The sequence below is a fragment of the Coloeus monedula genome (genome assembly GCF_965178545.1).
Source record: "Coloeus monedula genome assembly, chromosome: 2".
Classification (NCBI taxonomy): Eukaryota; Metazoa; Chordata; class Aves; order Passeriformes; family Corvidae; genus Coloeus; species Coloeus monedula.
This window is the reverse complement of record NC_138782.1, coordinates 50,733,946-50,759,256: the sequence shown is the minus strand read 5'-3', so window position 1 is coordinate 50,759,256 and position 25,311 is coordinate 50,733,946. Positions and strand designations below refer to the sequence as shown.

The window sequence follows — 25,311 nt, the reverse complement described above, 5'->3', positions numbered from 1 at the left end:
CATACCACCTACAGCTGCAAACTAGTCAGTCCTCACAAGTTAAACATGATCTGTCTGGTAAAGTGCACTACAAGAAAACCTGAGATTTTTTTAAATGCCAGAGGAAATAAAAATTTGTAATTCTGCAAACTAATAGTCTTCCTTTCAAAAAAAGTTATTGAAAGATCTTTGTCAATAAACATTATGTTTTTTCAGAGGGAATGGAACTCAGCCATAATCACTTCACTTGAGTTTTTAATGCACATAATGAAAAAATAATTGTTTATACTATACCCTAGAGAGAGTTTCAGCTGGGAAAATTTATATTCTGTATAAATATTTCCATCTTTAATTTAAATCAAAAATCCTTAAAAATTTAATTCAAGTATAAACAGCAGATTTTCTTTCAGGAGGCAAGTTACAAATGCCTAATTTGTATCACCTTTTTTCTTCCAAGTAATTAAAATTATCTATTTACAAATAAATAAGCAGCTATGAATGAATAAGTGGAACCGCAGTCTATGTACTCTCCTCACCATCAATAGCTACTGTATCGGGTTGGTTAAATAACTAGAGACAAAGAGGAAATTGTTTCTAGAAAATTAATTTTGGCCATTAATCATCTCTTTAAAGTATAATAGTACCTTACCCTCATGGATGAACCATTAGCTTAACATGCCAGCACAGACATACAAGAGTCTAAGCTGTGATGTTTCTGCTGAAATAACGTCACACCATGTCACTTCAAAGGGAACAGGCAAGTAAGCACTGTAATACTTGGCTGACTCTGCAACTGCTTACAGCATGATCTCATGGCAGCCACAGTCACAGATTACATAGGCTATGAAATGACCCTTCCTTTTGTTAAACCAGCTTTTCTGCTCTAACCTACTACCAAAGCCAATAAATAAATATGGAAATAAATTAAAATACAAGTTTTTATTAGACTTGGATTAAGAGCTTGAATAATTTTTCAAGGGATAATATATAGGAGCAAATGTTTCTTTGTAACTACTCTATAAAACTCTGGCATTACATTTCTGATTGAGTTGGTAGATTTTATCAACATCACAAAGTTTCAGGTAGACATTTCAATCCATTAAAATATTTACATCAAATTTATGACTATATGAACAAATATGAATTAATTTTTACAAATTGTTTTTTTAAAAATAATCTTTCTCCATATACTACTGTACAGACCTTTTAAAAAAAGACATTACCTCTGGCCCTTCTTAGATAAGACATTATCCAGTTCACCCTTGAAAGTGACACCAATTATGTTAGAAATTGCACTTGATTTTAGAGATCCAAGATGTACCACAACCTTTGCAAACATCTATACTTTGCTAAAAGCTACTCAAGCACAAGTATTACTTGCATTACATGACAAATGCACATCATAGTGACCATTATCCTTGCATTTGAGGTGAGATTTTAAGATTCTGGCAGCCCAGTCTAGCTAATGTACCTGTGCTAAGCAAGATAATGCTGTTCCTCTTGATGAATATAACATGTTCACAACAACTGACAAATTTTGTTTAGTGTTCTGCACATTTGCGGGTAATAAAGAACATTATTTTATTATTTCTTTAGAGATATAATCCCTTAAGAGGTAGCATGACAGTGTAGTGTAAATCTAAAGTAAACCATTGATTTATTTGCATGAATGGCTTTGTTGCCATTAATTTATTATCAAGAAATAAACCTAAACAACAGATATTAATCTCTGGCTTTTCTGAAAATGGATTATATGGGTTGGTGCTTTAACCCTTCATTTTTTGCTTACTGTTTCCCCATGGTCACATCGGAGTCTAAGTGACAAATATTGCGTGTCTATACAGGTTGAGAGATGTGGACACTAACAAAATGTACAGAAGTATATAAATTTAGATATTTTCTTTATTATTTTCCTTTCACACTAAAACTGAGTGCAGTTCCAGTTCTTTTCAGGTATCCTGAAATTCAGCATCAATTATAAAATTTTCTGCAAAGGAATAGTTGTGCCACAAAAAAGACATTCTCCCATTCTGCTCAGACTTGATACCCTTTCCAGCATAATAAATGTCTTTTGGGATTGCTTTCCTACCCATCCATTAGGGACCAAGGCTGGAGAGCTGGCCAGAGTAACGACACGTACTCTGATACAATTTGAGCATCGTTCTCCCTTTATTGTTTACCTACACAAGCTCATATCTACTTTGCAAAGATTCACACCCAGTCCCTCTAGACAGCCTCTAATCAGCGGGGAAGATGACCAGTGTATTGCTTTGCCAAGGACTTTCAGGGCTGTCTGCAGCCAGGTATTATCCTGGCTTGCCTGCAGCCAGGTGCTTTCCAGGCTTGCCTACAGCCAGAGGCCTGTTCAGGGGATTTTCCTCAGCAACCCTGGGTTGGCCAGTCTTTCCAGGGGTATCATACACCCCTGTTCCACAAGGAATCCCTCTACACCCATCAGTTACAACTGGGAAAGACTTTGGATACTCACAACAGAAATTAATCTCTTCTCCATTCTGGAGATGGCAACCCATTTATGAATTATGATAACTTAAATTTAATTTTAACCACCAAACCATAAAAAATATGTTTTCAGTATTTATTAATAGAAAAACTGCCATCTTAGGGGAAGGAAAAAAAAAAAAAGAAAATAACATAAGAATCCCAAAACACAACCTTTCACTTTTTGCAAAATATATGAAAACCATCTAATCAAATCTGGAATATAGTCAACACAACATGAAAGTCAGCTCTGTGTGTAATAGCATGTAATATACCTTGTCGTAATTTCAGGATACAAAAGCAGGGATAAGCATTGTTCCAGGATTCATCTGAGACGCCATAAAAAATTCAGCCAGTACGCTCTGAAAATGCTTTACTGAGATGACTTACTTAGAAACCTTCTCCAGACAGAACTGAGGGACTGAAATCTCAAGATGCTCCAGAAACAATCACAATAAACTGTCAGTGTCACAGTCCCAAAAGAGAATGTGAGGAGAGCTGTTTGTTATGTGCAGAGACTGTGCCAGCATGTGTAAATACCGGCCAGGTAAACCACTGCTACACATCCAAGTTTACAGTTCATTTCCACAAAATTAGAAATGCAAACCAAGGTGGAGCTTTTACAGTGTAAGGAATATAAAAGAAACACCAATTATAATGTAGACATAAACTCTGCAGCTTACCTATTCATGTGAGTTATTTTAAGTGCCACTGCAACTGAGACATAAAACAACATAGCATACAAGGGAGAAAGCAGTCAAGAGACAATAAATGCTGGCAATTTAATCAGAACAATTTAGTCCTTTGCCTAGGTCTGCTAGCTCAGAGGGAGGTGACTTGTTGAAATTAAATGCAGCTAGCATATCAAAACAAAAAGGAAAAATACACTTTTCAAGAAACTGAATCTAAATTGTTGGATTCACACCCCTTTCATAGCAAAACTGAATTATTCTGCAGGGAAATCCTGGAGATAGAATATTGGCTACATTTTATATTTTGTCTGAAAATTGAAGATTTGTGCAGAAGCTCAAGATGATCAACAGAAATAGCTTGAAGGCTGTTGGGGTAGGCCAGCCTGCTCTCGGGCTGAAACCATCAAATGTCAGTCACCAGAAGAGATCACTGAGATCTAGGTTACCTCCCCCTGGGTGGCTCCCAATCCTAAATTACCTCCCCCTGTTCCAGAAAGCTCTCCCTTTTTTAGTTATTAATTGGTTCCCTGTTATGACTCCTGCCTCCCTGTTTTCCCCATTTGTTCTGAAAAATTGTATCCTCCCCTCTGCTTGTACCCCATTGGTTCTTTTCCCTTTCCCTGCCTTACTCCACTCCCCCATAAAGGGGGCTAACCCGCGTCTCCTCGGGGCTTTTGCTGGTCCCTGATCCCTCCTGCAAGTAAACCTGTTGGAAGTCACACCAGAAGCCCCTCCCGCCTTCTTTGCCTCCGGGCTAACGCCAGCCTGATCATCGGCTGCCCGAGGTGCTTCCTCTGAGGAGGAGCCAGCGCACGCACCCATCCCACGCCGATTCCACTGAGCCGTGCAGCGAGGACGCTGTGGAGGCCAACGCTGCGTCCCCTCTGGACGCCCCGTGGGCATGCCGGGGCTTGTGCTGACAAGCCCCCGGTTGCGTTAGGTTGGCGCCCGAACAGGGACGACACACACGTGCGTTCCTGCATCGTCCTCACTGCCAGGAGGCTGCGAGTGTCAGCGATTCGGAGACGCCGACGCCTCTCATGGCAGCACGCTCTGTTTTAAAAGCCGCACTCCGAGAGGAGGCTGCCAACTCCCGCCAGGAGAGCAGCCTGTCCCGAAGGACCCCACCGTGCCTTTTTGTTTCCAGGACCGGAAGCCTGTGTCTTCTTGTGAGTATTCTTGTGATTCCCGGCCCCTGGAAAATTATTTTTAATTTCTCCTTTTTGCTGGTGGTGGGTGAAGTAGAGGCTGAGGTTTAAGATGGGAGCTAAGCTTTCTCAGCCTCAGCGGGAGGTTTATGTCCAAGTTGGGGAGTCCCTGAAGAATTGTGGGTTAAAGTTATCAAAGGGGTTTTTGAAAAGGTTTGTTAAGTGGCTGTTCTTTTATTTTCCCCAGATGTCCCCTGCTAATTTGAAGTCAGCCACGTTTTGGCAATTTGTGGGGGACAAAAATATTAGAATTAAACCAAAGGGGAGATTCCTTCGGAGAGAGGTTTCTCTACATGGTCTGGGCTTTGAGAGATATACACAAAGCTAATCGGAAAATAAAAGAAAAGCCCTGAATTCTCCCCAGTTCTTCCCAAGTCCCTCTTTCCCCCCCTCGCGTTCCTCATCCCACTACCCCTTCGCTGAGAAGACCGGGAGTTGTACAATGCCCAGAGGCACAGGGCTGCCACCGTCTCCCTGACTCTCCTCGATCCTCTCAGCCGCCCTGCCGAAGTAGTTCTGGCCAGGCTGTTTTGGCTTCTACCCAAACCCTCTCTCCTATGCCCTCTTCCCCGGTTGTTCTCCCAAAAAGCGGTTCCCAGTTTTATTGCCCTGAAAATGACGGCGAAGGCTTTTCTTTGTCCACCGTTTTGTCCCCTTTCCCTGCTGTTCCCGCACTCCCCCAAAATGGAGGAGACTGCATGGCACAGCCTGCCTTTTTTCCTTCTTCCCAAAATCCTCTTGCCCTCCTCCTCCTCGCCCTGTCCTGGCCCCGCCCCCTCCTAACGTGATGTCTGTGAGCTCCTCCTTTGTGTCGGGTCCCGCCCCCTGCGTCGGGAGTCCCCGCCCTTCCTGTGGCCACTCCTCTTTGTCCTCAGCCCCTGCCTACCGGGAGGAGCCTTCTGGTTCCCACGCCTCGTCTTCCGGTTCCCATGCTGTGGAAACCAGAACCGACACCATCTTGAACCCGGAACCAGGAGCCTCCTCCGGTCCCTTCGCCACTCTGGTTACTTATAACCGAGCTGGCGGCAACCCCACCTGGAAACCCTTTGACCCTGCTGGGCTTAAAGAACTTTGTAAAGCCCAGAAGGAGTTTGGGAGGGAGAGCCCGTATTTCCAGAATCTCCTGCGGGCCACCCTCACTAATACAGTGTTGGTCCCAGCAGACCTCCAAAGCATTTTTTCCTGCTTGCTTTCTCCAGCCGAATTCGAGTTGTGGGATGATGGGTGGAGAAAGCAACTAAGAGAGGTCCTCCCAATCCTGTTGCAAGACCCTAATAACGCAGGGGTTTCCATGGACCACCTTACCGGGGAGGGGTTGCTTGCCAAGCCACAAGACCAGGCCCAAAACACCCCAGAGCTGGTCTTAAATGCTGTTAAACATGCGGCGGAGCAAGCATTTTTAATGATACCCCCTAAATCGGTGCCTCTACTAAATTTTACTGAAATTTGGCAACTCCCAAATGAACCATTTATTGATTTTATTGACAAATTAAAATTAGTGGTAGAGAAGCAAGTGGAAGATACAAGAATTAGAGAAAGCATAATCACTCAAATAGCTAAAGCTAATGCAAATGAACCTTGTAAGAGAGAGATTATGACCCTTCCACTTGATCCTCCACCAACGTTAAAGCAGATGATTCGACACTGCACAACCTTAGTTCCAACTGGCCAACCAAATTCAAAAACGAGGGGGAATGTGGTGGGAGCTGCAAGTGCTGCTGAGGCAATGGCACCTCAGGACGAGAGGATGACAAATAGAACCTGGACTTGTCACAGATGTGGCAAGCCAGGACATGTGGCCCGGAATTGCAGAGCTCCAGCCCCAATTAATCAAAGTTCCTGAGCTGTTTCCCCAGGGCAAGTACCATCGCCCACTCCCATGGAAGTACAGCCGGGAAACTGAGGACCCAGTGCGGATCTGCGGCCCCGCATGACGACATAAATAAAGAAGCTGCAACCAGAAAGACTGTGACTGCAGCCACTGCAACCACGATGGACTCTATCACACCTCAACGGGTCCTCGTGAGCTGCAAAGGACTGAAAGACTGCTGTTTGTTTATAATAGGAGACACCACACGTACACCACCAGAGATCTCAATAACACCAGAGATCATCCAAGTAGGATCACAAGGACTCTTTACAATTAACATCCAATGTATTCATCCACCTTTCTTTCTTGCAGCTGGCCAGGTTCTTGCCCAGGCCATCCTCATGCCCAGAAGTTCACCAGAAAACTACAACCCATCTGTCTTCTGGGCTGAGGTGGTAGGGGAGGACAAGCCGATGCTAAGCTGCAAGATTTCATGCCAGGGCTCGGACATCAGCCTAGCAGGGATGATGGACACGGGGGCAGACGTGATGGTCATCGCCTCCAACAACTGGCCATCACATTGGGGGTTACAGCCAGCGGAAGGTATTGTTACGGGTGTGGGAGGATCTGTGGCTGCCCAGAGAAGCAGGACTCTTGTCCAGATTGAGGGTCCAGAGGGGCGGATTGCAACAGTCCGTCCATTTGTTATTGACTCTGGGTTTACATTGTGGGGCAGGGATCTCATGTCCCAGTGGGGAGCCCGGGTTGAGATCCCATCTCAACCCTGGGATTTTTAGTAGGGGCCACTGTGGAGCGCCCCACCCAGAAACTGAATTGGCTCACCAATAAAAGGGTCTGGGTGGATCAGTGGCCTTTAAAAACACACCAATTGAGAGCACTCACTGCACTCGTGGAGGAGCAGCTGGGGAAGGGGAACATTGAGCCTTCCAACAGCGCTTGGAACTCCCCGGTCTTTGTGATCTGGAAGCCGGGGACAGACAAGTGGAGACTCCTTCACGACCTGCGGAAAATTAACGAGGTCATTGAAGACATGGGACCCCTGCAGCCCGGAATGCCATCACCCTCTATGCTCCCTAGGCAGTGGAAGCTAGCAGTCATAGATACCAAGGACTGCTTCTTCCATATCCCCCTGCATCTGGACGACGCGCCCCGGTTTGCCTTCTCAGTGCCTTCCCTCAACCGAGAGGCTCCCATGCAGCGCTACCAGTGGCGAGTTCTGCCGCAAGGCATGAAAAACTCGCCCACCATCTGCCAGTGGTATGTCGCTCGCATTCTGTCCCCTGTCCGGACAAAGGCAGTTAGAGCTGTGATCCTACACTACATGGACGATGTTTTGGTGCGTGCGCCCACGCAGCAGTACCTGGACTGGACTCTGGGGGAGGTAATCAGGGCTTTAGAGGCTGATGGATTCAAAATCCATCCCGAAAAGGTCCAGAAGACCTCACCTTTTAAATATCTAGGACTCAAAATTGAAGAGCAGACAGTGGTGCCCCAATCGTTAAAGATCAATGATAACCCCAAGACTCCATCAACGGGGTGAGGCAGCTCCTGGGACTGACATCTGAGGACCTTGTCCCTCTGTTCAACATGCTTTGTGGGAATGAGGATCTCAAATCCCCAAGGCAGTTGACAGAAGAGGCAAGAAACTCCCTCATCAAAGTCCAGGAGGTGCTGTCATCTCGCCAAGCCCATTGTTATGCCCCACGTCTGCCCTTCCAATTTATAGTGTTGGGGAAAATGCCATACCTCCATGGGCTGGTTTTCCAGTGGGACAAGGTGCAGAGGGATCCCTTTCTGATTATTGAGTGGGTTTTCCTCTCGCACCAGCCATCCAAAAGTATTACCACGCCACAGGAGTTCATGGCTCAGTTGGCAATAAAGGCTAGGTCTCGCCTCCATACCCTTGCGGGGTGTGATTTCACATGTGTTTACTTGCCACTAACAACCAATGCACTGGACCATCTCCTTCAAAACAACAATCATCTCCAATTTGCCTTTGATAGTTATTCAGGACAAATATCGGCTCACAACCTGAAACACAAATTGTTCAGTTCGGCCTTTAAATTAATTCCAAAAGAAATTCAGAGTCGTGAACCCCTCAATACCCTGACGATCTTTATGGATGGTTCTGGGGCATCTCACAAGTCTGTCATCGCTTGGAGGAATCCTTGCACTCAGAAGTGGGAGTCTGATGTGCAGGTGGTCGAAGGATCACCGCAGGTTGCAGAGCTTGCCGCAGTGGTCAGAGCATTTGAGCGGTTCAGCGAACCTTTTAATTTGGTAACAGATTCCGCATATGTAGCAGGAGTGGTGTCCAGAGCAGAAAGAGCATCGCTCAGAGAGGTGGCAAATCCAAAAATCTATAAATTGCTTTCGAAGCTAATCCAAATTGTCTCCCACCGAAAGCAACCCTTTTATGTAATGCATCTGAGGTCACACACTGACCTGCCAGGATTTATTGCCGAAGGGAACAGGAGAGCAGATGCCCTAGCTATGCCCATCGAGCCAGCGAATCTGCCTAACAGATTCCAGCAAGCCCAGCTGCGCCATGCAATGTTCCATCAAAATGCTCCAGCTCTCTTCCAGATGTTCCACCTCACTAGAGACCAGGCGAAAGCCATTGTGGTGACATGCCCCAACTGCCAAAAACATCAGCTTCCATCACTAGGTCAGGGGGTTAACCCCCGAGGCCTAGGCAGTTGTGAGGTATGGCAAACAGATGTAACCCACTTCCCCCAATTTGGCCACCAGAAATATATTCACGTTTCCGTGGATACTTTTTCTGGTGCAACCTTTGCCTCAGCTCACCGTGGGGAGAGGGCCAAAGATGTCATCAACCACCTAGTCCAGGCCTTCACTGTGTTGGGGACACCAAATAAATTCAAAACTGACAATGGCCCTGCGTACACCTCTGCAGAGTTGAACAGATTCATGAGTGAGTGGGGTGTGGTTCACATCACTGGCATCCCTCACTCACCCACAGGCCAAGCCATCGTGGAGAGGAAACATCAGACACTAAAAAGACTGCTTGAACAACAAAAGGATGGCAATGAGATCGCTGCCCCCACCATAAGACTGTCCAAAGCGTTGTTCACGTTGAACTTTTTAAACTGTTCCTATGAGGAACCTGATCCTCCCATCGTGAGACATTTCACAAACTCTGCCAAACATAAACTGACTGAGAGACCTGAGGTCCTAATAAAGGACCCTGACACTTTACAGATACGTGGCCCATACCCCCTAGTCACCCAGGGTAGAGGCTACGGGTGTGTTTCAACCCCAGAAGGACCTAAATGGATCCCTGGAAAGTGGATCAAACCAACCTTTCTTAACAAAGATATCAAAACCAAAGCAGCCTGAAAACGCAGTAGCAACAGCCTGGAAAAGGAGGAAAAACAAGACCTCCTGAATAAACAAGAAATTCTCCTCCCAGGCTGTAAAGACAAACATTCCCTTTCCCACCTTCTCTGTGTCCCCCTTCCCAAAATAACCCCTCAGTTTTGTTTTGAAAGAGGGGGAGTCTAAGGGAGCCATTGTTATTTAAGTTAATTGTATTAGTATTAACTCTATTTGTGTTATACTTTTCCTAAAGTAAACTCCCGTAACTGCGTGATGACATCCTACATGCTGCTGTCCCACCTGCTGCTGCAGCTCCTCCTGTACACTGGGAGCTCCAGTAGCCGGATTCCTTCAATTATCAAGGACATTGTATGGGGTTTCTTTATGGAGTTGTTAATTTTATTAGCCCTTCCCATTTTTAAGTGTTTGGTTTTGAAATCCCTTAAGCCTTTCCCCTCATTTCAATGTAATAAAGAAGGGGGAGATGTTGGGGTGGCTCAGCCTGCTCTTGGGCTGAAACCATCAAATGTCAGTCACCAGAAGAGATCACTGCGGTCTAGGTTACCTCCCCCTGGGTGGCTCCCAATCCTAAATTACCTCCCCCTGTTCCAGAAAGCTCTCCCTTTTTTAGTTATTAATTGGTTCCCTGTTATGACTCCTGCCTCCCTGTTTTCCCCATTTGTTCTGAAAAATTGTATCCTCCCCTCTGCTTGTACCCCATTGGTTCTTTTCCCTTTCCCTGCCTTACTCCACTCCCCCATAAAGGGGGCGAGCCCGCGTCTCCTCGGGGCTTTTGCTGGTCCCTGATCCCTCCTGCAAGTAAACCTGTTGGAACTCACTCCAGAAGCCCCTCCCGCCTTCTTTGCCTCCGGGCTAACGCCAGCCTGATCATCGGCTGCCCGAGGTGCTTCCTCTGAGGAGGAGCCAGCGCACGCACCCATCCCACGCTGATTCCACTGAGCCGTGCAGCGAGGACGCTGTGGAGGCCAACGCTGCGTCCCCTCTGCCCGAGGGCACGCCGGGGCTTGTGCTGACAAGCCCCCGGTTGCGTTAGAAGGCATCTTTCTTCTGAATACTAATACCATGATACTCCTCTACTCTTCTTATAGACAACCACAGAGGTTCATGCATGTAAACCTGTTCAGCCTATCTTTTTCCTGGCTAGCTGTTATTCTGCTAGCTGTGTGGCTGTAACAACAAGAAGCTCAAGGTTTACTAGCAGCTTCAGAATTTATTCAATTTCTCTGCTGGGTTTTGTGCCTATGCTGAAATTTTCACTGCTGCAGCTGCTACTAAAGTTAGCTCAGGTACGCCTACAGGAATGATGGGCATCACACTGTTGCCAGCTCCCACAACTACTTAAAATAGATGTGGCAAGAAGACCATGCACATTATGACACATGACAGTCTACTTTTCTGCTTCTATTGACAAGAAAGGGCCTTAATGATATTGTAGTCCAATAATTCCAAAAGATCCTGACTCCACAAAGTGAGCACTGTTGCCAAAAATCAGCTGTTTCCCAATATGTTGAATACTGTCGAAGATATGGTGTGGTACAGGGTTTTTTGAATTTTACCTACATGGTCCAGTGAGGATCATCAGAGCAGCTAGTTGGATCAGACACTGTAATTCTGTGAACTCCTCTTTTGGAAACAAAACTGGTACTGTGTCAGCATGTAGGCTGTGAACAAAACAAAAGATGGAACAATTATTAAAATAGATTATAGAAACATGGGGAAAACACAGACATAAAAGCCAAAAGGCCTCATTTGGAGCAAGACAAGACATAAGCTTTAAATACTTTTTATTGCCAAATAATACTGGGTTTTATTTTTCTTTTTTTTTTTTTTTAATCTGAGAGACCTAGGTGAAAATAGTACAACTCAAGCATGTATTTATCACACAGAGATCTGGAGCAGTGGTAATAACATGGTACTGACAAGCCTTTGGGCTGCTCACACCTACTTCCTACTGTGTGTGATCACAGTATTTTCAGATTATTTTTTTCAAACCTGGTGACCAAACTGTATTGAAGATAACAGTTTCTCCAATATAATACAAGCAGTCATAGAATCATAGAATATGAGGTTGGACCTTTCCTGGCAAAATCACAGTCTTGACAAGATAGCCCAGCAAACTGTCCAGCCAAATCTTAAAAGTGTTCAGTGTTGGGGGATCTACCATTTCCTGGGGAGATTATTACTATAAGTCTGCAGCTGAATCAGCAGGCAAACTTGTGTAGCTTGTCAGTCACAAGTCTGGAAATGGGCACCTCCAGCAGAGAGGGAGATGGGATGCTGAGCCCATTCAAACCAAGGTGCAGGTTGACACAAAGGCAGAATTAAGAACTGGGGTTTCCTTTTCTTCCAAATTATGCAGTCTTTCAAGCTAACCAATTTATAAAGTTGGTCTGGAATATTATTTTTCATGTAAAAAGTGTAACAGAGGAAGCAAAAGTATTAATAGTTAAAACCTAAACAAAACACTTTCCTCTGCAGAAGTTGTAAATTTCTGAAGTCAGAAGTGTAGGAGAAAAATTAACAACTGACCACCATGTTCCATTTCATTACATATAATTAGGGCCTAATAGAACCATGTGCCATTATCATTCCACTTATTGCATGCCATTGCAGCCGAAGGCTTCCAGACCCCTTTGAATAACTTAAAACACAGAAGAGTGAATCTGAATCAAGATATTTCACAGGTTTTCAGTGTCTCATACTGTACCAGAACGCCAAGGGATTTTACTCCCAGGTAAAGAGTAAAAGGAGGCAACAGACCAGAGAGGGAATATATTTGCTATGCTGCATGTTCAGTTTCTCATGAAAAAAAGCCCAAAACAACACCAAAACCCAAGAGCAACAACAAGGCTGAGGTTATTAACAAAGCTGAGACTATATTCCAGTTAATTTTCAGAAGGGAAGAAAATACACATTGACTACCCACGTACATTGCTGCATGCCAGCCCAGCACTTGTAACACACTTCTGATATCCTTTTAACCATGAAGGTCTCTCCCTCCTCTGGTAAAACACTCTCCTGGATGACACCTGTTCCCTTCACTAACCCTGCACAGTCAAGAAGTGCAGTGAGTCAGAGTGGAAGCCAATATGAACAGCCCCTTAAACCAAATAAACACAGGAGAGGCCACATTTGAATGAATGAACAGAAAGGAAGCAAATCAGATTAAATATGACCACAATTTGTATTATTTGTCTTGCAAGCAGTGCGAAGCAATTCCTAGCTGGAGATGTCAGCGTGGCATACCTTTTCAAGAACAGGCTTTGAGACTGACCCTCTCAGGCCAGGATCTATGTTTGATGAGAGACTGTCACACCGAACTCACCTCCTGAAACATTTCTTTTGCTAGGTGTTTCTCAGCCTGGCCATTACACCGCTATAACGCTGTGTTCCCACCACTGCTCCCAGACTGACAATGCACGGGAAGAGCAAAACAAGGAAGCGCGTCTGCAGCAAGGGTCATGTGCCAAAGAAGGCAAAACTCTCAGAGGCAAAGAGCAGCCAGGGAGATCATGTGCATCAGAACTCCCTCCCACCTGGAAAGGGTTTTCACTCTGTAAAGTGACACAGAAGCTCTGTAAGGATCTCATGGAGCATTTGGTGGTAAAGCTCGATCTTTTGGCTCAGGAAGGAGGGTTCCAGACTTTTCAAGACAGCAACTCTGATTTTAGTACTTCATTCCAGCAATGCAGCAGTGAATCTACACACTAATAATTCACTCACGTAGAGAAACTACAATTTGCACAGTATGTACCAATTTTTGTTTGATTGAGGTCCCTAGAGGTCCTTAGTGGAATGCTTACATAGTGTCAACAACATGAAACAACAATGTGAATTACACTTAAAAAAACTTGAAAGTTTAAAAATTAATTGACCCTTTTTTTATTCAGAAAGTATAAAGGCTGAAAAATATTTCTCATTTACATTATCAATGCAGAAAAGTAATTTAAAAAACTCTGCTACATGATCAAAGTCAGTTTTAAATAACTTTCAAACTTTAAGCCTGCAAAACAACTGAAAATAGAAGCTTTTTTTAGTTAGTAAAGCCTCCTTTTAGCTGAGGAATTGAAGTTTCTGGCAATTAAAACTGGAATTTTAGTAATTGCCCTCTTATAGAGTTATTATGCTTTTAGTTAGCAAAAAACTGATTTATTATTAAATTAGCTTTTCAAGCGATTCTCAATTAAAAAAAAAAAAAAAAATTCTTCCCTGCAATTTTCTACTTTATTTTAGTTTTATACCATTACTACCAAGAATCCAGCTTTACCCTCCTAATAATGCAGGTTGTGACTCAGAGCTTTGGAATTCATTGCCTTAATTTACAATAAACTAAGTCTCCTCAAATAAGCTTGTGCTGTTTGTATATTCAGCTACAAAGCTAATAAACTCAACTCTTTATGAATAATAACCAAAGGCAGTTGACAATTCAGCTTGTACAGAACATCAAGCTCCAGTTGAACAATGCTGTCAACAAACCCCCCCAAACCCCATTCCAGCTACCAGCATGAACCCTGGACCTTAAATTTCAGCCATCATCAGCCACCTCTAACCTCCTTTACCATGTCTGCCCTAGAAAATTTAATTTGAGGGGTGCTTCTAGGCATTGGCACTCAATCTCTGCCACAAAACTGTGAGAGTGGTCCTGGCATGATTTTCACTTGGGTGTGGTTTGGGAGGCAACACAGCCAAGGAATTTGAGTTAGGCCCTGCACACGGAGACACGCTATGAAGAAGAGAGGACTGGAATTTATGACACCACAAATACAGCTGTGATTTCAATACCTTCCAAAAAAAAGTTGTGGTCTGGATAGGCAGGCACTCGATATTCCAGGTACAGAACTGAAAATCACATTTTATGACTTGCATGATTCCTTTCCTATATTCATGAGAATATTTAAAACAAGAAGAGACCCTGGGTGCTGCCTTTAGATCTTTATTTATTTTTGATAAAATCTCACTTGAGACTAGAGTGTCAGAAAGACCTTTAAAGAAGAGAACTACTTTTGTGGAAAGCAAAACTATGGATACAGTAATTTCTATCCTGTTTACTTGAGAAGACAAATTTGCATGCATTGGCTCTGCACTGAGAAAATTAGTTCCTGTGTTTCACCAAGTAGGTTCCTCTCTATGAAAAATAAAATTCACGGAGTGGTAAAACTTTCTACATAATAAGGTATTTCACATTGAGTGTGCATCAAGAGAGATAAAGGTGATCTCATGTGTTGGGATCTTTTACATGAATTATGTGCAATTTCTGCCTTGCTGTCAGGACAAAAAAGGTCTCAAAAATTTGACTTAGTTAAATATTTTTATTTTCTTGTTGAAATGATCTATTAAAAATCAACACTCCTACACATCACATTTATCAACCTCAAAAAAGCCTAAAGAGGTACCTAAATAGATAAAAGGCATCTTAATAGTTGAATGAACATAAATAATAATGAATATGATCCTGATTAAAAAAAAACAGAAAAAAAGGCAAGTTCTATTTCCAATGGCCTTTAAAGGGCAGAAAATACTTTGATCCTTAAGCTTCAGACATAAAAAAGACTGTAAGCTGGAAGAAGCGTCTCTGCCTTGCACTTCTTTCAGTGGATCTCATTAGAAAGACATTAGGATCATTCTGGACCAAGACAATATAAAAGATGGATGGTAAGAGATTGCAACTGCAATGTTTGTACACTTGAAAAGTGCCTCCCCACTGATATGACAGAAAAATGTGCAAGATGTAGATCAAAACAGAATTTCTTTACTGGGACAAACATATTATCACTCAAGTTCATTCAACTTGCTCTACTTTCGTTTATTCAGGATGACTAAACCCAATCATTTTATGCTCCTTTCATTCAGTTTTACAGAGGTAAAAACTAACGATTAATATCCTGAATTAAGAGAATGTTCCTGGTGAAGACATGTCAATTCATAGTACTGTCTCAGCCAACTCTGTTTCAGCTGCTGGAGAACTAGAAGCCTTCATTTTATTTTGAAGTTCTGAGGAGCATGGTAAAACAAAATTCAAACATTTCAGATATGATTTTAGTTTGGTAGTCTCATAGCTCAAAAATTGTTCAGTCACATTTGTTTCACTCTAGAATAGGGACTTCAGTGTTTTATTGACAAAGCTGAGTGCCTATCATGGAAATACTCAGGACTGCTCAGCATAAAGGTGTTCAACTCAGTTCAGTTCATATACAAAGCATCTCAGAAGTGCACTACAGTGTCTGAATAATCAGTAGAACAAGCAGCTAGGAAAAAAGGAAAACATCAGGAAAAGAACACTAGAAGAGTACTTCAACCTAATTGCTCTATTACTTATGTTTTCTACACATCTGGCATATAACCACAAAAGCTTTTAAAAATTTGCAAAGTGATTAGACTCTCTCTTAGATTGTTACTCCCTCAGGTGCTTACTGATACCTGACTACTAGTGTCTCTGACAAAGATTATTATTTTACACTGAAATTTTTTAAATGTCATGTATAATTTTATATGACACTAAAAGATAATAATGGTTAAATAGACCAAAACAGGAAGCTCACTATTTGGTATACAGTTATCAGCATTAATGACTTAGGAAGCAGTCCCACTTAACTTTTGATATCTTTGCAGTTACAGGCATCTATCCCTGAGCTGTACAGGCTGCACAGTCAACACAAGAAAAGCTACCACACCAAAGAACCACTCAACAGAGCTGATGTGTTTTAGTTGCTGGCCCTAGGATGAGATGAAGTAAGCTTTATGAGTGTCCTATGTTCACCATCCATTACACAGCACATCTAAATCTGTTTTGATTAATGCCTTCCTGAGTGTTCATTTCTCATGATCACATATTGGCATCCTTAATAACTGTTTTTTAAAATCCCTTCCATCCACTGTTTAGTCTATAAATACTCTGATCCATCTAGCCACTTAGAGTGAGATTAGGCTCCACTATATGCATGGGAGAAAAAACATACCCCTTCTCATGGAAGACAGCCTTATCTGAAAAAGATGTCCTGAGCAAACATACCGCTCCATTTCTTTCACACAGAGTTTCACTTTAACAGTTACCCAAAAGTTTCAATGTATTAATGACCCTTGTATTGATAGCCTTTTCTCCACCCATCTCTGCAACTAATAAGCCCCCCTACAGTGTTTTTTACTGTAACTGGTTAGTTTAAACAGAAAAAAAAAAGTCACGAAACATTAGACTTTTCAGCATTTGAGGAAATATTTGGGTGTGACTTATGTACACAAGATACATGTCTGGTGTGTTAAATCTGAGAAAGTGGGAAAGCCTAAGTAAAATTTTGAATTAGCATGAGGCAGCTGAATTTGCAGTGAGTAATATGCTGCTTTATCAGTTGGAAGCAGATGGACTTTCCTGAAAAGGGATTGTAAGTCTTTTAATGGAAATGTGCAGCTTGTTAACCGGGATACCCAGGTAGGAAATGTCCTATAACTTGGCCTTTCCTAACTACGCCTGCCAGGTAGTAAAGGAAAATCCAAGTAATCATTAATTTCTTTTTAAACTCCATTTTGTAGCAAGGATACACAAAACTTCTTTATTTTGTATCCTTGATACAAACTACTACCCAACAAATGTCTTACTGAAACATCTGATGAGAATTATGGCATTAATGATGGTTATAAGCACAGAGAAGAGACAAGGTGTTGGCAAGAGGTGCAATAATCTCCAACACCCACCTACTAAATCCACTCTTACACATCCACAGTGCAGCCAACAGCCTGGCATGGGGTCACCTGCCCACCTCCAGCCTCAACTGCAGCTCTTGTGGAGCAGGTGCCTTCACCTCCCTGGGGGCAGGACCCTGGGATACTGTGACAGAGGTGTCCCCGCCATCTGGGCATGTCCCCCCCATCCTGGGGCTATTCCCAGGCACCCAGAGGGTCCCTGAGAAGGTAAGGAAGATATTCCTGCATGCCCCAGGGACAGCAGCAAACATTGCAGCACTGACACATCCGGCGGTGTGAATGCCACTTGAAACACGGAAATAAAATCAGCTAAGAAGCCTTGGATTTACCTCTGCTCTGGGCTTCCCAGTCCATGCTGCAGGACTTTCTGTGAAGAGAGGCAGAGGATGACCCATGCCAGGTGCAATCTGTTCCAGCTGGTTGCAAGGGTACAGATGAGTTCTGCAGCTGCACTGGCAGTGCTCTGTGGGATGCATGGCCCATGGAGAGCCCAGGCAGGTTCATCCTGAAGGCAGCCTGTGGATGCCTCAGGCTGGAACAGGGAGCAGCATGAGAAAGAAGGAGAGGCAGAGAGGAGCCTGACCACGACCCCTGTCCCTGTCCCCCTGCGCCTGGAGGAGCAAAAACCAAGAGAAAGGTTCACTGTGGGAAAGCAGTCCTGACCCGCTATGGGAGAACATTTTAAGTATGCTTTGGGACTGTAACATGCCTTTGCTCATGTCTGAAAACCTGTTAACCTCTTAAGATCACTTGCAGAATGGTCCTCTGTGCAGCTGATGTTAAAGATCTGTTATTAATTGTGTATTGAATTAGTATATAGAACTTCAGTACTGGAAAAAGCAGCTCAGCCATTTCTTTATCAGTATCTTGAATTTTTCTTTGGTTTGTTTGTTTATACAAAATAAAAACCTGAACAGCTTTTGCCTGGTGGGGAGCAGGGATGAGGAAGAAAAAAAAAAAGAAAGGAAAGACATGTGGAAAGATAAAAGCCCTGACATGAGACTTGTGTCATGCCACATTCTGTCATTAAATTCAAAACTTAATCAACAAATCAGATCCCCAAAATTACAAAGTATACTGTATCATCCCAATGCACTACTAAAACTAGACAGCGCAGGGAAAATAAGCCAGTGGCTTTGCTACCACGCTTTAACTCCTCTGCTCAGATAATACAGGTTTGGCTTTGCTCAGGATTTATTTAATTCTGAGTATTAGGAAAAGCTTGGGACTGATTACTACCAAGGGCAGTAGTAATCAACATCTGTTGTTGATATATGTTTACTCAGATGAGTTAATATGAGTAAAACACTGTAAATGACTCCAGAAGTATATAAACTCGGTGATACATGAGATTAAGCTCTAATGGGATATATCTATGAAAGCAGTAGGATGACCTATACCCTAACCAGGGGACAGAGGATCAGTGCAGACCAGAAGGTTTGTGTGCTGTACTTAGGCTTTGATGTCCACAAGTGGTATCATAAGAGCAGGCACTTCTGACTGATTCACTGTAATCACTCCTGCCAGGCAGCACTGCTGTGCTATTCTGTGATTTCACAGGCATTATAGCAATGGAAGCGCTGTCACCTAGACAAAATGTAAAAGTACACCTTTCTCTTGAGAACTGATGGCAACCCCAGCCACATTTCCTAGCTTGAATAAACATGGGTTTTGCCCATGCATGTTTCATTCTGCATTTCAATTTAATCAAAGAGATAGTGTTGTTTCTATACATTCACAGAAGAAGTGACATTCCCTAAAGCATAATGACTCTGTTTTGCCTGTATATACAGTTTTCCCAGTGATGCTTTGGAAGGCAAAGAAAATGATGGGCTTCTTCTGATAGATAATATAACTGGAGGTGACTTAGATTTTTAAATATTCCAGAAAAATTAGATGCCTTAGAAACTGGGGAGAGGACTCATACTTTCCTGTTACAGGCGGAGGTGGAAATATACTGGAAAACTATTTTCGTCATCAAGGAAAGCTTAACTGTACTAGAGCAATCCCAAAGTGATGTGAACCAATGCTACCTACCAGCAATACTAAAATCAGGTACTTGGCTAGATTCTGTAAAAACTAAACTAAACTATCTTTAAGCCAACAGCTGAATCTGAAGGTAAGAAGAAAAGTAATCTGGTTAGATTGGCAGGGACTGCTGTGTTTGGCTTTATTATTGTCTTTCCCTGGACTATGAGAAGCAGTGTTTTTCCTACAAATATGTTTTATTTAACATATTTTCCATTTCTACAGGCACTTAAGCCATTGGCAATAACCTTCATTTCTTATACTCTTTTTCTGAAGTATCCTGTAATTGTGCTTTTGACCTTTTAAGTTACATATTCAGTGGCCACCAGGAACATACCAGTAAAATGCTTTATGAACCTTCTCAACTAGAAATTTACTAATAATTGCAATGTTGGGGAACAATCCTTAAAAACACAGGTACTTCCATTCCTATGGTACACAATCATATTAGCTTTACATTTATGCCGAAGTAATGCAATTCAAGACTTAATAAAAATATTAAATTGCATAATTAATTTAGAGGCATTAAAGAACACCAGGATGTATTGAGACAATTAAGATCTTTAGCAGCATTATTTTATGATATTTTCTGCCTCTGGAAGGCAACATAATATTAGCACACCATCAGCCCAAGCAAGGGCTCTCACTGGGATAAGATTTTAAATTACTTAATAAAGACTTTACAGACAAAAATTCTGCCATCATCCTCATGAGGTTCTTAAGTCAAGTAAGGTCCTGATTTATTACAAGCTAACAACGTAATTACAGAAATTATGTGTCTTGCTGACATTACAGAAAATGAGACAGAAATCTCAGCTATTTTTCTAAATGCAGCAAAAGGAAAAAATATCAAAGAGGAGTGAAAACCCTCATGGCTGAGCCCAGTCTTACATTAGTATAAAAAAATACCAATGCAGAATAACCAACAGAACTCATTGTGCCTTGTTTTTCCTCGCCAAAAATGTGTTAGTATTGGTAACTTTCGAATTAACTGCATTCAGGAGGAATAATACCACTCCAATGATACAAAAATGATAACTGCATCAATTCTAAAAAACACTCCATTTTTTTCCATCAGCAATATCCCTATGGCTTAATTTCCCAGAGATATAAGAAATGCCCTGAAGAGGGCTGTTGATACCATGTAACTTAACTATTTATTTTATTCTGATTTGAATCATTCTTTGCTGGAGCTTCTCCCCAGGATCATAGGCAAAAAGCCCACTGGCTAATTTAGATTAAATATCCAACACCTAGACAGTTAACTCTAGACAAGCTGGATTCTGCCCAAAACTAAGTCAAGAGTCTGAGTAAAAATCTATCCCTTTCCTTCTTATACAGCAGTGATACACTCAAGGTCTGAAGATTTTTCAAGCCAGAAAATATCACCCTCTTCCCAGCCATCTGAAAATGGTCTGAAATCCATTGATTGCTAACTAAACTTCTAAGTCACCAAAGTAACTAAACTCACTCATTAATTCCTGTATTTCTACCTGATTGGTCTAGCTGCTGTTTAATTAGCAGCATTTATGAACAAAAATCTAAGCATTAAGAATGTGCAATGAGGAAATGAGTCTGATGTATATAACTATGTAACAGGTAACGTTAGATAGAGAGAAAATCATGCCACCAATCTTTGTAAACATATGTCAGTAGAGAAATCAGTTTGCTTCAGGAGTCATAGCTAAACTTTGGTTTTCACAAGAACTCTCCCAAGAATAGCATGTTGTTGAACTGAGCTCTGAAACAGGGAGGAGAGCAAGGTGCTGCTCTGCATGTCTGTTCCAAATATAATGCATCCCTTAGCCATCCTTTTCCACAGGAAAGAGACTGTCCTTGCACTGACTGGATTATTCTGAGAACACGAAGCTACAATATCACCCTTTAGGCACCACTCATGCCACCTTTCTTTCAGCACAGGTTCTCTGACCTGCAGATATCTTCCTCTGTAAACCTCGGTAAACCATAGTTTAGCTTCAACAGGCATTAAGACAGTACTTCATGCCCTCCTATTTTTTTAAAACAGTGCTGCCAGCCAAGCAAATATATTGGTTACAGACAGGAACAGCAGCTGCTTCAACTCTGAATGTTATCATATTCATTTTTTTTTAAGAAGAAAAAAAAATTTTCTTTATATCCTTTTTTACAGTCCAGGAATAAGGTCGTAATCTTGTTCTACATTAAATCAATGAAAGAAATCCAGTGTCAATGCCCATGAAGCAAAAACAAGCAAGCATTCCTAATTGTTCAATATTGGTACTGCTCTGGAAGACTGCTTGGCAAAGCACTGCTGAAAACAGCTTCTGGTGTCATTTATTCCTTTAAGTAGTACAGTTTTCTTATGGGGAGCTAATTTAATGGCAATACCAGTTCAAATCACAGGGTGGTTCTTTAACAGCTAGTAATTTTCAAGGACAGTCTTCATACCTTGCAGCAAATAAATAAATTCCATCTACAAAACTTTTTTTCCCTACCATATAATATCAAACAAGTCAACTTTTCAAGCTCCTGCTATTTGTATGGCTACACAGTATGAAAATAGCTCTTTCTCAGCCCAGCAAATGAAAGGAACAACTGGGAATATTTTAATAAGACTGTAAATTCAAAAAGTAGTATGAAATTATAAAAATTGTGTTGATGCCTCAAACACTGTTGTATATGCATTAGATGTAAAAATGCCATATATTTAAAGGTGTACCACTCTGAAAGAGAAGAAAGCAGTGTAAGGAAACCCATGATGGGTAATAGTAAGGGGCCAGCAATGCAAGCTCCCAGGTGGGGTTTATAAGCCTTCAACCTGGTGGTATCATCTTATTTCAGGCAGAGGGAGAGTAGCTGTTGGTTGTGTACTTGCAAAGACAAGTGAGGTGAATTTCAAAGAAAAGTTAGATGAGAAAGAGATTTGCCCTCGTGCAGAGAACAGAATTTTACAGTGGACATGACTTTGACAATTACTTTTACTTAAAAGAAGCCTTTTTTACAACGTTCTAGCATTCAAACCACTCAGTAAACTCATGATAGTCTCTCCAGCAAATTGATGTGCAACCAATCTGTGCCTGTTAGGACACGACCTTTTCCCTAGGATTTTATACTTCAGTGAAGAAGGATGCACCTGATTTGGGGGAAGGGGGGAAACTCCACTCCGAGCAAAGTATCTTCCCCAGCTGCTTTCTCGTCATTTTAACTGTGCAACAGTACCTACCAAATGGTAGAGCAGACTTGCTGGGCTTCACTGTAGTTTTCTTCTCACAAGTTTGAGATTATTAAAAACCCTGTAATCCACATTAGATTACAGAAAAAAAGTTCATCATCATACTCCACTGCCTCTGGAGGTAGGTTTTTGCCCATATCCTCACCTCACAGTAATCCCAGTTACTAAACTGCTGCAACCCAAATACTCTACTCAAGCCAAAGCTCATCCCAAAAGGAAGAGACACAAGGAAAGGAGTCTCTCTCTTCCACTTCTAAATGTACTGTGCTCAAATTGAAGAATTAAGGTCACTGTTTCTTAAAAGATTATTTTGATGAAATTTTATAATAAATCTATGCATAGCATTCATACTTATTCATTCCTAGACACACAAGCTTTTAGGGAAAGAAAAAACCCAAAGAATTCACCCAAAACCCAACCAAATACTGCAGAAGCAGAAAGATTAGGTGATTAGTATTATAGTGTTGAAAGGAATTATTAGGCTTTGCTGCAATAATTCTGGTGCACCAAACACCCTGCAATCCTTAATGCAAACCTGTTTGTACAGCACAGCAGTTCCGGTGGGCTCCTCACAGACCAGCGAGTCTCAAGCCAGGATTAGTTCCATAGTAGCAGAGGAACCACACATGCTGAAAACAAAGCCTCACAGAGGAATTTCCAGCTGCACTTTTCTTTATTTCCCTTTCTTTGCCTTTCTTCGCCTTTCTTCAACACAGGAATGCTTTCCCCTAGCTTACAGTGCATGATCTACACACTCTTCAATCTACCTCTATCTCTTGGTTTAAGAAACTAGTTTGCTGAATTCTCCTAAAAGAATTGGGAAGATGGCAAGGTTGCTACATGTTTTGCAGTGGCATATTCCAGAACATTGCCCTGCAAGTCGTACCTGAAAATATGTTGAACTGTAACTCATTCACTCCTAGGAAATTAAATTTTTCTTCTGTCAGGGAACCACTAAAATTTCTTATGTTCAGATTAATTGTATCTACTAACTTTAATTTTCCAGATGCAGGATGAGAAGATCAGCTACTTGGGAATTCTGTATCTGTAAAGATGCAAGTCAAAAACCAAAAAAGTCTAAAAAAACCCTTTTAAGCAAATATACAACATCAAGACTAAAATATAGATACAAATAAAGTAATAAATCAAAACAAAGAAAAGAAGGGAAAGAAATTTAATCTCTACATAATATCCCAGCTGATTCTGAGGAGTGTTTTATCTATTTGACTAGAGAAATATCCAACTGAAATCTTTTAAGAATTTTAATTATGAAAACCCTTTTTTGTTATTAAACATAAGTTCTTCTACTTGTTCAGAAATGACAAAAATACCACATTCCTACCTCAGGTATACATATCTTTAAATGCTAACATTATAGCAAGAAAAGGAAAAAGGACAATTAGGAAATGGTCTCACTCCTCCTAATGTATTCCTGGGTTTCATCTTTTTCACTTGCATCAATAAAAAACAAGTTCCTTTTTACAAGAAGACATTCTAACATCATTGTACTGTTACTGTTTGGAAGATTAAAGTTCTTTTTATTGCTAAAGGAATTCAAAGAATCCAGCCATATGCAGTCTTTTCAGTCCAGGTTATTTCTTCAAATAGAGTTCAAGCAGGTATTAACATATTCCAGTTTTATATGCTTATTGAAAGTGAAATTATTTTTTGAGCTTTTTAGGTTTTTGCTATAATCAGGTTTGATTTACGCAGAAAAATGCCACATTTTTGAAAAACAATGAAAAGCATCTCAGTTGTTCAAGTGAGATGTGGTTAGGGGTTTATCCCTATATTTTTTCAATTTTTTGTTTTAAATGTGGCAGCTAAACTTCTTCAAATTTTGTCTTTAGTTTTTTTTTTCCTGTCAAATACTCATCAAGACAACAATCTTGATTATCTAAGACAATGATCAGTGGCAAAACCCAGAAAGCAATTATTTACAAGTAGCTGTCAAGTCCACTTGTGGTTAGGCAAAAATTTAATTCAATTGACAAAATGAAGATGCTTTCTATTTTTAGGTTTCCTGTTACCAATGTTAACATAAAGCCTCTGAGATTGGGTCAGTTGGTTAGAGTATGGTCCTAATAACACAAAGGTTTTGGGTTCAATTCCCATATGGACCATTCACTTAAGAATTGGGCCTGATGATCCTTGTGGGTCCCTTTGAACTCAAAATATTCTGTGACCTGTGATTTAATACTAGGCTGTTTTGCAGTCTTGAATAATAAGCATGACATTTACTTGAAGCTGAAACTCCATACCATAAAAAAAAAAAATGTAGTTGAATTACATTTACAGATAAACATTCTCATTCAGGGTGCCTGAAATCCCACTAGACTGTATAGCACCCCTAGTCATCTACTTGTAATACAGAACTATAGCCCAAGAATGCATACCTAAAAAAGAAAAATTAACATACAGACAAACTCACATATAAAGCAAATATTAATTTCCAATTTAATGTCAAAGTGTCTAAGCCTTCTTTTCCTTTGCCTCTACTTTGAGGTATGTTCTTCCAATAATTTGTGAAATTATTTGCTACAACTCGTGTATTTGAGGTTTTCCCGTGCTGATGTGAAACACAGCAGCCATCACAACAATGACCCAACTGTCCACATGCCTTGTGGATGTGCAGCATATTCAATTTACACTGCACATTCGCAGCTTCCAGCTGTATAACAATTTGCATCTTTGGGCTCTCTGGCAATGTATAACATGCAGATAATTTCACTTCCAAAGGGCACTTGGAGAAAACACATTTAAAAGGCCAAGCAGTCACTTAATTAGGAGAACAGCTCAGAAGTTCTT

General features: G+C 41.5%; 1 protein-coding gene across 1 annotated transcript in view; it reads right to left on the bottom strand.

The window, feature by feature from the left end:
• The window catches only part of CHRM3 (cholinergic receptor muscarinic 3), a gene marked incomplete at both ends in the record, with an annotated part of 129,984 nt that extends 118,759 nt beyond the window's left edge, over nucleotides 1-11,225 (bottom strand). Inside the window, 2 exon segments of the mRNA XM_082302347.1 lie at nucleotides 11,130-11,168; nucleotides 11,170-11,225. Coding sequence (XP_082158473.1) covers nucleotides 11,130-11,168; nucleotides 11,170-11,225 — 95 coding nt within the window.
• Between the last annotated feature and the right edge of the window lie 14,086 nt (nucleotides 11,226-25,311).